The sequence below is a fragment of the Cololabis saira genome, chromosome 14 (assembly GCF_033807715.1).
Source record: "Cololabis saira isolate AMF1-May2022 chromosome 14, fColSai1.1, whole genome shotgun sequence".
Taxonomy (NCBI): domain Eukaryota; kingdom Metazoa; phylum Chordata; class Actinopteri; order Beloniformes; family Belonidae; genus Cololabis; species Cololabis saira.
In genome coordinates this window covers 31957666-31973273 of record NC_084600.1, presented here as the reverse complement: position 1 = coordinate 31973273, position 15608 = coordinate 31957666, and the positions used below count along the sequence as shown (strand labels likewise).

General features: G+C 42.7%; 1 protein-coding gene across 2 annotated transcripts; it reads right to left on the bottom strand.

Moving 5' to 3' along the window:
- Nucleotides 1–1635: 1635 nt before the first annotated feature.
- im:7136398 (schwannomin-interacting protein 1) lies at nt 1636–11637 on the bottom strand. 2 transcript variants are annotated; one of them, XM_061740418.1, is made up of 7 exons: nt 11421–11637; nt 10467–10662; nt 8461–8570; nt 7292–7373; nt 7047–7160; nt 6820–6937; nt 1636–5936 (listed from the first exon to the last, which is right to left on the bottom strand). In XM_061740418.1, the coding sequence occupies exons 2-7, from the start codon at nt 10656–10658 to the stop codon at nt 5842–5844; spliced, it is 711 nt and encodes a 236-aa protein (XP_061596402.1). In that variant the 5' UTR covers nt 10659–10662; nt 11421–11637; the 3' UTR covers nt 1636–5841. The 2 variants fall into 2 exon arrangements, with proteins under 2 accessions (XP_061596402.1, XP_061596403.1); XM_061740419.1 differs by having other exon boundaries at nt 10473–10662; nt 11421–11635.
- Nucleotides 11638–15608: the final 3971 nt, after the last annotated feature.

Genomic DNA, 15608 nt, shown 5'->3' with positions numbered 1-15608 from the left:
ATGAAAGGGACCTGCGATGGAGGACGCACAAATTGTGGGCCTCTATCGGCAGGACAAAAAATATATATAATTTATTTTTCTATTATTATTATAACAAGGATGATTATTATTATTATTGTTGTTGTTAGTATAATATATCATTATTATTATTATTATTATTATTATAGAATATGGATGGATGAATGGGATGCCTGGGTCTGCGGCCCTCTGTTGTCGGGCCCACGCGGGTGTCTCCTTGTTGGGGGGTTCCCTCTCTCCGGGCCCGTCTCCGGTCCCCCCCACTGCCTCCGCGGCGGGGCGCTCCTCTGGTCCTGGAGGGCCGCTTTCGTAAGGGCGGGTGCACCTGCCCGCGTCGGCAGCCGGGGCGGCTCTGTCTCTCCGGGCGGGCTGGCCCCTCGCTGGGTGGGAGTCGTTGGCCTGGAGGGTGAGGGCCTCCTGGCCGCATGTCCGTCCCGGGCCGGGTGGTCGCGGATCGCCTGGGACCCGGTCCGCCGCCGTGGGTTCCCTGGCTGCCTCCTCCCGTAGTCATGGGGCCCCGCCCGCGGGCCCCCTCGGTCGCCGCTGGGGGGGGGGGGCGGGCCTCGCTGGTGGTGGGTTGCTGGTGGCCTGGGTTCCGGGCTCTTCCTTGTCGGCCTCAGGTCTCTCGGGTAGCGGGGTTGCGCCCCCCCTCCTCCACTATAGATACAGTTCAGGTGGAGCATCAATTGGACACACACACACACACACACACACACACACACACACACACACACACACACACACACACACACACACACACACACACACACACACACACACACACACACACACACACACACACACACACACGCAGACATACACAAAGTTTCAAATTATGGCAGTATTCTCGCCTCATAGAGGTGCAGTTGCTCTGATTGCCTCCAGGGGATCCTGACAAACGTGACCTCTGTGTTAAAATGACCAAGTTTGTAGCAGAAAACAAACATATTGTCTGTTTGTGAAAAGGTTTGTTTTCCATCGCTACCCCCACATATGTGTTGTGACATATGTGTTGGTAGCTTTCCACTGAAGAAAACCCCACAATGGTCACTAATATAACTCGAAACGGATAAAAGTAATAATAAATGTTGGCTAATGAAATGTTGGCTAATGAAAAACTGCTTTTGAATTCTGGTTCAACATAAAAACTAGAAGATCATATGCATCAGTCTGACATTTCTGTCCCTACCGATGTAGATTTCATTCAGAAGTTTCCTGCAAAGTTCTTTGACTGTGAGCGACAGAGCGACTGCAGACGTCCGCTAGTCCTCGTTCCAGCTCTGGCAGCGTCCGTTTCAGGTCTTTCTGAATCACGTTCTGAAGTGGAAGTGTTCTAGTCGGATCCTGGGCAACTCATTTTGCCTGGCTCCCCAATTATTGGATTAACCACCAGGGTTGGGTGCTGAGTTCCTGACTATGGTGCCAAAGCCACAAAAGGATGTTTTGGTGTGATGTCACAGGGGGCGTGCCCAGTCCATGTTTGGAATCAGGGGACGGGTCCCATTTTCAGCCAATCTAGATCTCAGGTGGACCATGCCCATAAAGTTAAAATGATAAAGTTAAGGGGATACTACGCCATATTGAATAAGAAGAAATGGACAAAACACACCTTTTAGCTCTTAAAATATATTTCAGATTTAATGTTTGCACTTAGAAATACATTTGTAACTTTTACAATTTAAAAATACTCACAGTGATGAAAAAAAAGTATTATTGATCACTTTTTAGTTTTATGCTCTTTAAACTGTTTCACTGACAGAAACATGCCATTACCTCGTTCACAAACGCACAATTAAATGTGATTTTAGACATTTGTATGTGAACAAAAAGTAGCGAACACACATTTTTTACCGTTACATGACTTGTCTTATGAATATAACGCTCAGCTGCTTAAAAGGATGAACAGCAGCACATTTCTTACGTTCAATAAATTGAACAGTTGTGGATAAAGTTTAGAAGAAATGTCCTGAAAATGTCCAGGGCTTTTTGTAGAATTATACGTCATAAACGTCCTCACACACACTTTTCTTCATTCAGTGGATTATTCCCTTATATTTAAAGTAAACAAGATGAGACCATAAACTGGACCAGAAGGAAAACCACAATCCCGTCCCAGATTTGATCTCTGCTCATGTCCATCACCACCACAACACTCGTTTTACTATGATTTGTAAGTAAAAAAAAATGTCCTTGTCTGTTAGATCAAGCAGTCTTAATCTTCTACTTGTGTCAGTCATCGTTTACCATGACAACAGTAAGATGAGGCCCCTCACCCTCTACGTTTTCCCTCCAGGACATATTTAAGTCCATCTGAACGTTCCTCCATGGAAGGTGGTCCTATAGTGTCCAAAACATCTTGGGACAAAGTTTTCACAGACAGTAAATCTGTCCATCGTAAAACTGTCACACTGAGAGATTGTCAGTTAGCAACAGAGTAACTAAGGAGGGTGGGACTTACTGACCGGTCCGTTGGAGGATGTTCGTTTTTGAACTGATGTAAGGGGGCAGGGCTGATCTGGGGTCAGAGTTTAGACAACCAATGTGCAGATTTCTGCTGGTGGAAGCAGGAAGTTGTTTAAAAAAAAAACCTTAAAAACCTTTTGTTTACTGTCTAATCAAACCTGCACCTTTTAAAATGACAGCTACATTCAGTTAAATTATATTTATATAGCGTACAGATTGTTACTAGGTGCTTTTGAGACCCCCAGAACATGACTCCAGAGCAATTATTATTATTATTGTTATTGTTATTAGATGACCTGGAAATTCAGTACCTGATAGTTTAAGAAAATTTGGACCCTTGAAAGTCAGAAAATGTAGAAAATGGGACTGTAAAACGTGGCAAAATTAAGTTTAGTTGAGAATCCCTTACGCGTTTCAAGAAGTAAAACCACCGATTGTAACATTAAAGCAATAAAATAAAATGAAATCTGTCCTACCGCTACACATACAAGAAGAGTTCATGTTAAAACTGACGATTACAATTAATCCTTAACAAAACAAAACTTCAGTCTGAGACTGAACTGTCTCAACCTGCGCAGCTGTATCCTAGTTGTGTATGTATTTAATACGAAGATCCGCTTTGAACAGATGCTTTTAATGATTTTTTTACACAAAGACACGTCTCTAATAAAACGTTTTTTTGTAGAAGTAGTGTCAGTTTTTTGTAGAAAAAGGAAAACACATCTTGGTGACTTCAGAATCATCTTTGATCCCAAAGACTTCAAACCTGAGTAGGTAACAGATTGCTGGACGGAAGCGATGACAGAGGGACGGGACTGGGGACGGGTCTTCCTACCTGAGGAGATCCCGCTTTGCTACGCTTAAACGCCTGAAAACAAACTAAACTCTTACCTGAGGACCGCCCAGCTTGGTTTTCCAACAATAATCACCACATCTATCTCAATAAAAAAACGCCTAAAGCTTCTGATGTTTTATTCTTTGCAGACGACTAAAGATTTTATCCCTTTTTCTTCAGTAAAACAAGTTTGTTTCACATCAAAAACCATGAAAAGCTACCTTGAAACTAACTGTCTCAACACTTTCTTTATAATCGGCTAACTTTAAACTTTAACGGAACATCTTTAATTTAAACTTTTAACAACCATAATTTAATTTAATTTATTTGAATGTTTTAGGTTTTGTTTTATCCTATATGAAGGGACTAACTTCTGCTTATTTAGTCGACTTAATAAAGTAGCTTTGCACCAGTTGGACTCCAAAGTCCCGTAAATGACTTAATTATTTCCCAGATGAGAATCACAAGGGGAAACTGTTCCTGGAAGACCAACGGATGTGGTTTAGGTGCGTTCTTATTGGTCAATTTCTTGGAGGCTTACTAGTGGGCGGAGCTAATGGCTTGTGAATGTGCAGAGTTCCTATTGGAGGTCAGGCGCACGTTGTCGCCGCTACGTTTTCAACATTCCCTGCCTTTTCCGTGAATTCTGTCCATCACATTTATCCAGATCCCATCACTTGTTCATTATTTACCTGAAATCAGCTTTCATGTCATTGGCTAGCGCTAACAGTGTAGCAGCAATCTGATTGGCTGAGACGCTCAGTGAAGTGTGAAAAGATGACAATTCCTCAACTTTTGACAGAAGCATCATTTCCTCCATCACACACAGAACCCACAATTCAGTTCGGCGACGCTTGGCTTCACCACATTCAAAGTGAATGAACGGTGGCGCTCACGCACGTCCGTGTGAGTGAACGTTTGCAAAGATTTTAGTGTTTTGGAGGAATTACGGTGCTCCTGCTTGAAGTCTCTCCTTCACAGGCGTCTTGTAACTTGATCCTACTTTTATTCCAGATAAATTGAACTTCTTTTAAAAGTAATACAGTTTTCTGCCGAGTTTTAGAAGTAGCAGAGTTTTAACCACAGAACTGGGCCACAGGACTAAGTTTGAGTTTATGTGACCTGACGTTAGTTTTTCTAGCAGTGATGGTTATCTCCATCCATCAATAATCAATGATCCATCCATTACTTCCATTTTGTATTTTTGATCTGAGCCTGAAATTGACCATATGAAAAATAAACCAATTTTCTAACATTTTCTTTATATCTGATTTAAAGACAAATAAGCGGTCACTTTTTCATTTTTGGGCTGTTGATTGAAAACAGAGAGAGCAACCGGATCACGCATTTCTGTGGTTGACGACGGTTCTGATCATTTTAGAAATCAACCGATGGACGATTCATGAAGATTTCTTTCTCTGGCTGGTTTGTTGAGTCGATTTCCTGGTTTTGTCTTTGCATGATAAGATACAACAGTTTAAAAATATATAATACAAATGTAATAAATAAATTGTCAAATTAATTTATTAAATAAAACTAGGGGCAGCGTCATGTCTGCCTGTTAATCAGTTATTGATACTTCCAGGCGTCGGAGGAAAAAGATTAATAAAAATGCCCAACAGTCCGCCTGATCAATCGTTATAGACATTTAATATAATTTATTACTAAATAAACTAAATTACTAAATAAACTCTTCCACTTAGGTTTGTCTTTACATCATAACCAACATTTGTACAGTTTCACCATCAAGGAAACTGTACAAATGGAGCTGAATGTAGCATTTAAGCTAGTGACTGTTTCTGACTTCCTTTGACTGTCAACATCTTCTCCAGAGACTTCTAGATCTTCTCCACAAACCTTTCTAAACATCTTTTAGACTCTAGACAACTTTTTTAAAACATTTTCCAGACACTTGTCTAGACATCTTCTCCAGAAACCTTTCTGGAGTCTCTTCTAGATTCTAGACATCTCTAGAGAAACCTTTCTAGACATCTTTTAGATTCTAGAATAATCTTTTCCAAAGACTTGTCTAGACATCTTCTCCAGAAACTTTTCTAGACATCTTTTAGACCAGGGGTGGGCAATTCCCTACTTCAACAGACCTGATTCCAATTAAAGATTCGTATCAATACATCAAGACACAGCCATCTCTAAGAGGGTTGTGTTTAAGCAGGGACACATCTAAAATGAATCAGCTACTCCTGTTCTAGACTCTAAACATCTTCCCCAGAAACCTTTCTAAACATCTTTTCTGGAATTTCCAAATTCTGGACGGAAAAAAGATAAAGTGAAGATAGTGGTTCGTACTTGTAGATCTCGAGGATTCCCGCTGGAGTGAACTGTCCCCCATCTGGTTTTTGGGTTATTAAACCACATCATCCGGTTGTCTTTTTTGGTGGTTATTTGTTAGTTTAAATGAACCAACTGGTTGGTTTTAAGTAAGTGTCTCCTGGGCAGACCTGGACCTTTAGCCCAACCTGTTCCCAGAGAAGCCACTCGTCTGAGTTCTTGTGGACAGTCCAGTTTTAGGTCAGGTCCTGGACGTCCAACAGCATGGCATCCTGCTTCGTCCTCAGCTGGTCTCGTACCAGCAGGTGGGTCACGAGTTCAGCGCTCAAAGCTGGACGAGAAACAACAAAGAAGGTGATGTTAGCTTGATTATCTTCGTCGGGACTGAACGCTGTCAGTTATTGATAAGACTGGTGTGTTAGAGCAGTTTTTAGAACCACAAGTGACCACAATCGAATAAGAGGAAGAACTTCTCCACCAAAACCACCGCTGACTGAGTTTGCTGGATGTATCCACGCTAACACCGCTCATAAAGTACATAAAATTACAACAAAATGTGCATCAACCCAGCTAACGTTGGTATAAAGACCCCTTATGAGATAAAAATGGGATCACAGGTGGGTTTGTCTGCAGGTTCCATGGTGGTCCTACCTGTGTTCATTCATATGGACTCTGCATTGAATCTCCTCAGACACAAGGCTTACCCCTATCAGTAGTAAGAAGCCTGTGATTCATCTACTGGCCACCAGGGTCCGAACACACACCTGCAGTTCCTATTCTGGCCACTAGGATCTGGATCCAATGATGAGTCCATCTCCATTGAGCAGGCATCTTGTGCTAACTGAGCCTCGGCTAAACTCAGGGCTCATTTCGGATTTCTCTCCTGAAATGACATCTGATTTAGGGGATCGGTCCTGTTGCAACTCTAGAAGACCGATGTAAAAGACTTCTGAATTTAATTTAGTGCTCACAGTTTTTTAAGAAGGAAATCCAACAAACTGATCTGAGGAAACAAGTCTCGCTAAAGACGCCATAAAGACTCTGAATGTGAACTCTGAATAGTTTTGGTTCTGGAGCCATCTACTGTCCCTTGGTTTCATTACAGTTCATGACTGTCACAACAGCTGCAGGGATGAAAGTTCTGGTTATCGGGCTAAAAACAACCAACAACCACAGATGATCTGGATGAAAATAAAAATGTTTTCACACTGTACCATGAACTTCCTGTTGAAGCGATGCTTTCAGGCTGCCGAGCTGCTGCGCCGAACGCTCCTGCAGCTCCCAACGCTCCAGATGTTTCCGGCTGGCAACACAGCTGCTGACGGTCATATGCTGCATCGCCCGCACACACACACACACACACACACACACACAGCAGCTGTAAGTGACAGCCAATCTGAGCAGTTCCTCCTCCTGATCACGTCTTCAGCAGCTCTTTTACCTCCTTCTCCTTCTGCTCGGCCAGAACTTTGTCCCTCAGCGCTCTCAGCGCAGTGGCCACCTCCCGTTTCAGCCCAGCGGCATGGCAACCACTGTGACCCGTTCCCCTGGGAACCTGACAGAGCCAAAAGACCAAAGGTCAGATTAGTGGATTTACAGATTTAAATTAACATATACTCGACTTCCACGTGGCTGAAAAGCGTCTTCATATTCCTCAAACGAAGAAATCGGCTGTGAGGTCCGAACCTTTTTGTCGTGTCCTCCATCCTCGTCTTCGCTGTCGCTGTTGTTGATGAAGCACAGCTGCAGATTTCTGTGTTTGTGAAAACTGTAAACAGCCAGTTCAGGTTCAGAAGTGGTTTTTCTCCTCCAGTATTTCCCTGCGTTTCATTCCCTCCTTAAAGGTTTTACTGTAACTGGTTCCTATCAGGTCCTAAAACAAGCTAATCCAACCTCAGACGAACAGCAACACGTCACAAATGATCTGCTGAAGATCATCTCAAGTAGGGCTGGGCGATATGGACCAAAAGTCATATCTCGATATTTTCTAGCTGAATGGCGATACTCGATATATATCAATATTTTTTCCGTGCCATAATTGGGGTTTCCCCCAAAGCATTATAGCATAGCACCTCTGTTAGCTTCATTTTTTTCTGAGGCAAACTCTTAAAAAAACAGTCAGTTTTAATACAAATCCTCGTGCCAAATGTCACACAGGTACCTTTATTAACAGAGGTCTGCACAATATCAAAATGTATAAAACAAATGAAATAAAAATAAACTGCCTGCATATATAGAATAAAAATGCTTCTTGAATAAAATAAAACAAATATCCCTTTCCTGCATAACAATTAAATTAAAATACACTGTGCAATTAATACAATGTAGACAGTAACAGGCAGACTTTTCCACTGAGGTTGACAGTTGTGCAAATAACAAAACATTTGTGCAAATCTCAAATAAAACATTCAAGTCAAATTGTCACAAAATAAGCTATATCAAAATCATTAAAAAAAAATATATATATTTTTTTTTATTTTTTTAAAATCGATATAAATGATATTGTCACGTGCCATATCGTGTTTGAAAATATATCGATATATATTAAAATCTCGATATACCGCCCAGCCCTAATCTCAAGCCCCTTTTACATCGGCAGATACCCCGTGTTTAACACTCAAATCTAGCGCGTCACCTGTCCTTTCTACAAGAACGGACGTGGGGTGGTGTGTCGAGTGGGCCCCGCCCATAACTCCCCTCTGACGGTGAGATGGAACCGAGGTGGGCGGGTCATGGGCGGGAATTGTTCATAACAAGACATGGATGTCTGATTACAGAACTGTAGAAGCAGGAACCCTCACAAACTCAACAGAAACCAAAGTTTTCACAAATAAAACTGAAAAACGTTTCGTTACCGTGACGTGATGACGCCGACTTGACACCTCCTGTTATCCTCCTCATCCTCGTCCCAGAGGTGCCGCCACTCTCCGCCCTGAAACTCCTCCGTTCTCCCCGTCGTCCCCCTCTGCAGGAACAAGCATCATCACAGCCGCTGAAGATGGTTCCAGTCAAACTAAACGGGTTCAAACCACCTCGTCTGAAAACCTCTGGGAGGTAATTGGTTGTTGCCGTCGTTTGTTTTGCATACTCTTTTCATCACGGCTTTCACAGTCTTACTATCTGTGTAAAAAACCTTGACCCATGATGTTTAGGACCCTAAAGGACCACTTTCATCGAGCAACAATCAAACAGACTTAAAAATGTCACAGAGGGAAATGTAGAAAATGTTAAAACAGATCCGGTTGGTAGTAAAATTCACCTGATCTTACTGTCGTCATGGTTACAGATGACAACATCCAGGATCAACACTGTTCATGAACAAGGGAAGATTAAATTAATTTAGTTTGGATTATTATGAGGTGTAAAGATATAACTTCAGATCTAATATCAGTTATCAAACGAGAGGTTTAAAGTTATAACTTTACGTCTGATGTTCAGCAGATCCTTAATCTGAGATAAACTCACAACACTAGTGGAGATTAACGTTAACTAATTTATCAGAGACAAAGTCTTTGTTTCTACATAACAACTTTGATTAAATATGATATTTCCATATAGGGCTGGGCGACATAACGAGTATAGTCGATGTATCGCGGCTTCTACTCTGTGCGATGTACAAAATGACTATATCGTGAATATTCAAGTATACATTGATACGCATTTGCTTTTAGCCGCGGGCATTAAATTACAGGCTTTTCTCACTCTTTCTCGTCTCGTGTCTCCTTCTCAGAGAAATAAAACAAGCGCACCTAGTTACATACGTCAGTCACATGCTGTCGTGCGTGCATCATCATACGCCCAGCAGAAAGGTAGAAGCAGCAGGTGCTAATGCTAACGAATGGAGGAGGACAAATTAATTCCCTAATTTCCAGTCCTGCTGCTGTCCGGGACCGCCGGTGAGTTCCACCTAAATTTCCCAAACTCGGCCTGTTTGCGCCGTGAGCTCATCCGCGCGTTTGCTACGCGCGACGGACTCTTTTCAAAGCAAACTGGGACGGTTTAGTAAAGACGGGAGGGGATTTTTTCTCCTTGCATACGTGCACGGCTCTCTGGAGAGCCAAGGAGCCGCTCAGTGCGACACGTGTCCGCGCGCAGTCGAGTCTTTCTCTTCCAGAGCTGAGAAACGTCACCTAGTGTTGCTTAAATATGGCCACATGAAATCATTCACTATCATCAAAACAAAGTCAAACAAGACTATATGACGTCATATTTCTAAAAGTATGTGAAAGTGATGCAAAGTAAAGGAGGAGAGGATGAAACATTGCAGTCCCACCTACAATTAGTCTTAATATAAAGGTGGTCTAAAGGCCCTCCTGCTCAGATCAGCTCATCCTGGTAAAACCAGGACCAGAACATGTTCTTAGCAGATGTTCTTCAGAAGGGGAGTCAGAGAGATGCAACGTGCACTTTCTGTTTTGAAATTACACTTTTTATGTTTTTGCCCCTTACTGTTTAGTAACTGTTTAATAAATACAGATTTGGTAAATTTGACTTATTCCTTTTTTTTAAATTAGCATTAATGCAGTATGAACAAGAATGTTTTTTAATGTAGACATATAGAATCATCATACTGGTGTGATTGTATGCATCAAAAGTGTTAATTCAAGGCTAAGGAAAAATATCGAGATATATATCGTGTATCGTGACATGGCGTAAAAATATCGAGATATAAATAAAAGGCCATATCGCCCAGCCCTATTTCCATAACAACATCAGAACTATCTTTCTATAGGTTAGAAAGTCAGACGTTTGTGTCTCTGTACTCCTCAGAAAGAGGATAAAGCTGAGCCTTTTGGGAAATGTAGTCAAGAGGCCCCTCTGACAGTTGACACAGACCGGACGCCTTATTATCACGCCTGACCTTTACCCTTTCCCTCCTCTCCTGCTCCTGTTTCTCCAACTCAGCGATCCGCTGGCTCAAGTCCTCCCACTGCATGATGGGATGGTCTTGGTAATCCAGAGGGGACGCGACTGCTGTGTGATGATGAAGCTCATTCTCCTCCTCCTCCTCCTCCTCCTCCTTCTCCTCAGCTGTTTCTTTTTCTCCTTCCATCCTCCTAGTAAATAAACGAACAACCAAAAACAAAAAAGCAATTCAATTCAATTCAATGTTATTAATATACCGTCTCGTACAACACAAGTTGTCTCCAGGCGCTTTCAAGAGACCCAGAACATGACCCCCGGGCAATTATTACAATGTACAAAATCATCAGTATTGAAAAACAACTTTCTATTAGGGTGGAAAGTGAAGATTTACATATTGGCAGCATCAGACGGGCTTCGTTTTGGCTCTGCGTGAATGTGTGATTTGGGTTTGTTTATGTGCTTTTCCCCCAGATATTAGAACTATTTTGAACTCAACATTCCCGAAGAGAACCGGGAATTCTCGTATAATACAAGAATATATATATATATATTTATATATATAGGCCTATATATATATATATATATTTAAATATATATATTTGTGTGTGTACATAATTATACGTGTGTATTAACACAGCATAAACTAGTCCTAACAGATTAATGCATCATGGATCATCTTACAAAGATCTTAACTGTAATGTAATGTATTACAAGAGGGCCACCCCAAGAAGAGGGCCCCAAAAAAGCTAGTGGACCTGCTATTTGTCTGTGTATTAAAAAAAACTATCAATCAATAAAAAGTCAGCCAAGTCGCCACTTCTCAACGTGACATTAGTCCAGTCCGGACCGGTGCGGGTGGACTGTCCCCGCTGCGGCCGCTGCGGTCGCTCCTCACGGCCCGCGTCCTGTTTACCAGCGCCGGGAGACCGGGGAACTTTCACCCGCCTACCAGTCACGTCCAGGCGGCTCCGGATCTGCCGGATCTCCCCGACATGTCGCCGTCCGTCGCGCCGGCGGCTCCTCTCGACCCGCGGGCGAAGCGTCGCACTTTTCACGCAAACATTAAAAGAAAGTTTGCAGAAAGTTGGTGGGTGTTTCCTCTCGGCGTGAAGGGAGGTTGGGGGCTCCCTCCCCTCCTCCCTCCTTCCCCCCGTCCTCCTCCGCTCGTCCCACTTTAACCTCTTGACTTCGCAGGAAGACGGGTTTTAATGTTTCTTTTACGGGTTTTTCGGGGTTTAGAAGCACCGACTCACCCGCCTGTGATTCACACCGTTTGTTTTACTTTTTTCTTCTTTATTACAAAATATTATTGACGCCCGAGATCAACAAAAATTAAGGCTTTATGTTTTCAGGGGGGATCTGAGAAACTACGCCATTCTGGAAACAATTAAAGGGGACCTATTATGGCATTTTTTTTTGCTAAATAAATTTGAAATTCAGCTTCTGAGGAATGTCTTTATCATTCTATTCTCTAACCTCATTATCTATGCAGGATTTTGAGTGGGTGGCGGCTATGATAATGAGGCTCTATGCTGATTGGCTGCCTGAATGACGCTGGGAAGATAAAGACATGGCTCAGAGGCTGAATTTATTTAGCAAAAACAATCAAAAGCTTGTTTTTCAGACATTCAAGGCCTGTTTAAAATAGGTATTAGATGCCATAATAGGTCCCCTTTAAGTAAAAAAAATTCCCAAACGGTCTTTAAATTCATTGGTAAAAATGTTTCACATTCGTAAGTTGTGTTTCAGGGAAAAGTCTGGTCCCTAATGAGCCTCTGAGTTGTAGCAAATGTAGAAAATAAACATTTTTGTTGCGTTTATTTGCTACATTTGTACAAGCGTGCATATACTGTATAAAACGATGCATTAGATCACGTGACCCGCTGGTTTCTGAAGAAAGGCAGCCACGCCCACCACATGTCAATCAAAGCTGCCGTCAGACTTTACACCAGAACACGTCAGAATATGTCTTCAGAGTTGTCGCTGATGTGAAATCAAACGATTGAGACCAAAAAGTATTTTTTTAACCGGACTGTAAATATGTTTATTTCTGCGCTAAAGTTTTAACACGAAGGTCAGTGGAGATCGACTCGGTTCTGCAGCCTCTAGTGGCCAGTCAAGAAAGTGCAACAAATGTTAGTAGACGCGACCCGATGATTGGGGCTTGCCTTCTTTTTCCGCGTGCTGCATGGCTCCATGTTGTAAATGGGCGGAGCAAACAGATCTGACACACCCACCTTCTGTCAATCACAAGGCGTTTTTAAATTGGATCCCGCTATTATCGCTGGATGATGAACGCGTGTTTGATCCATGCAACGTAACGTATAGTCCCTATATCAGCAGGATTTATACGCCTTCAGATAGTTGTAGTTTTCAAAACGAGGATGGATGAACATCGGGATGAGTGTTTTTTTGGTCGGGTTTGTCATATTTTTTGTCATATTTGTTCAAACAACGGACCATCCTTCGCAGTTCTGGACATACACTGGTTTATGTCGTCCTCGGCTCCGAAGCTCAAAAAACCTCCCCTGAGTGGTTGTACTCAGGTGATCAACAAATCCCTCCCTTGACCCGTCACCCTGCCTTAGTTCTGTGTATGTTAGACCTGACCCGCGGTTAAGGCGGGTTATTGACGGGGCCAGTTAGATTGGGCGTTGATGAGGCGTCAGTCACCACGCTAGATCCACACGTAAACAGTTCAATATTTTAGTTTGACTGACTTAGCTAATGCTAACCTATGACACTAATTCATATTACTTCATGTTATTCTGATCAAATCTGTCCAAACGTCCTCATTTTACAATATTTGAAGGGTCTGAGTCCAAAAAATGCCATTGCTATGTTTATTTTTAACTGTAGGCCTATATGACAATAAAACTTCAGACTTGACAATATCACGTATGAAAAGACACTTAGTCGAGGTTCAGAAGGACGCTTTAAATCCGTCTTGTAACCCGTCAGAGGAACTGCAGCTGTCAGATAAATATAGACGGCTATGAAATGTTTGGTGAATGGACAGTCTCGAATCGGTTGGTGGAATATTTGAATTCATGCTCCCTCGGTTAAAAGTACCCTCTTACATCACACCGTTGGTTCTGGTGTTTTATTTTTTACAGACTTGCAGGATTTTGGTGCATCTTTCAGGAAAAAAAACACCAACGAAAACCTTTCTGTGCCAATGAGCTTAAGGTTGAATCTGGTCCTGGTTCTGGTTCAGGAAGAACCTGGTCCGCCTGGAGGCGGTGAAGAGTTAAAGGCTGCAGGTGTCCTATTTCAACTGTTTTTTTAAAAAACAGATGTTGACTGAAAGCATATGGAGGAGTTAAGGGATTCACAACAAAGGAAGCAGCGCAACATTCCTGCAACATAACTTCACCACAGGGCTCCGGTTACATCATCATCCTGGTGGGAGGGGCCTAATCACTGAAATCAATGAAAATGAACCTGTGGGTTTTATTGAATGTTTCATGGACAAAACTCCCCAGTTAAAATGAAGCCACAAATCTATGAAGAATTACAAAGTCTTTTTAAATGTCTCTACTCATATATATTATACAACTGCTTAACTCTACAAAACCTGCCACAGGTGAGATATAATGCTAGATAACATCCCAGAGGTCAGCTTTAGCGATAGTAAAACGCGTTTTATACCAACTGTTGATAATCGGCTGTTGAAGGACATTTTTACACCCTTATGTTTGTCGTGGACTTGTTGAACACCAGGTTGTTTACAAGTTAAAAATTTAGTTTTTGTTTTTTCAGGTGACAAAAATGATCAAACCGAACTGTTTTAGACATCGAGACCCAAACGACCCCTCTTGTTGATTAGCATGCCGACCTTAAGCCAGATTTATCTACAGAGGCTCCTGCCCTGGCCCAGGTTCGAGTCCCGGCCTGTCGCTCTCTCCGGCGTGTCTTCCCCCCTCTCTCTATACCCATTTCCTGTCAGCCTACTTTCCATAAAAGGCCACAAAATAGAAAACATGTTGACTCTTCAGTTCTTTTCTATTTTCAGTTTCATGTCAATATTGTCTTTTACTGCAGTTTTGCACTTTGCTCCGTGGTGCTTGTTGAAAGTGCCAACAGGTAAAGTTGGACTGGATTTCTGTCCCTTCAAGTAGTTTTGGTTCTAAATAAATAAATAGGGGGGCACGATGCCGCAGCCGCCTCACAGCTAGAAGGTCCTGGGTTCAATTCTCACCGGGGACGCTGTGGGTGTTGAGGGCGGGTTAAGTTCCCCCATGACTTCAGCACCCTGGGTGGGGTTGGCAAAAGGGCCTTTCTGTGTGGAGTTTGCATGTTCTCATATAACGTGATCCTTCCACGTGCTACGTCAGCCAGAGAAGCCCCCCCCCCCCCACCCCCCGTCGGGTGGAAAGAAATGGCCTGCTCACTCCTCAAGTTAAGGAGGGGACTTGACCTCCCGAGGTTGGCAAAGGGTGAGCAATGCCCACGACTGACTTAGGTAGGAGCACTGGGTGAAAAAAAATCAGGGATTAAAAAAACAACAAAAGACAAATAAATAAAATCCCAATAAAGGTCATTATTTCAAGGCCATTGTGTTTGGGCACTGGGTTTTTAAGTAGAAGTTACTTTACTTACAACACAATGTGGTTAAACCATGTTGCAGTTCCTCTACCGACCACTAGGGTCCGGATCCAGACCTACAGTTCCTCTACCGTCCACCAGGGATCAATTTACCTCTAATTTAAACTGTCCGACTTTACAGCAGAAACAAACATATTTACAGTCTGGTACGAAACAGTGAAATGGGAGGTCCTGTTGCCGGTGCTAAGAGGTGTAGCACCACAGCACCACAGGCTCAGCTGAAGGAGCCGAGTCACCGCGGACCATCTCTGGATTCTTCCAAGTGGACGCCTGCAGAGAGCTGCACTCAGCAGGCTGAGCGACCGACTCTGCAAGTCCTTGTTTCAACTCCTTGTTGTAACAGCATTTGAAATGAGAAGTTTGGACAGAATGAATGTAACATATGTGGCATAAGCTAACTCAGCCAGGCTAGAATGGCTGTGACTGAAAACAGATGGGTGTGTTCTAGTGGGCTTGTACGCCTACCAATTTTATTTATTTGCAACATGGTGCTTTGCAGTAGGAGAAAAAAGAAGCTTCAAAAACACTC

Excerpts from the sequence above, each read along its gene's own strand:
- im:7136398 (XM_061740418.1), bottom strand. The coding sequence starts at position 10,658 with ATGGAAGGAGAAAAAGAAACAGCTGAGGAGAAGGAGGAGGAGGAGGAG. Across the intron at positions 8,571-10,466 it reads AGAGGAGGGAAAGGGTAAAG|AGGGGGACGACGGGGAGAAC; the intron begins GTCAGGCGTGAT and ends TTGTTCCTGCAG. Across the intron at positions 7,161-7,291 it reads ATGGAGGACACGACAAAAAG|GTTCCCAGGGGAACGGGTCA; the intron begins GTTCGGACCTCA and ends TGGCTCTGTCAG.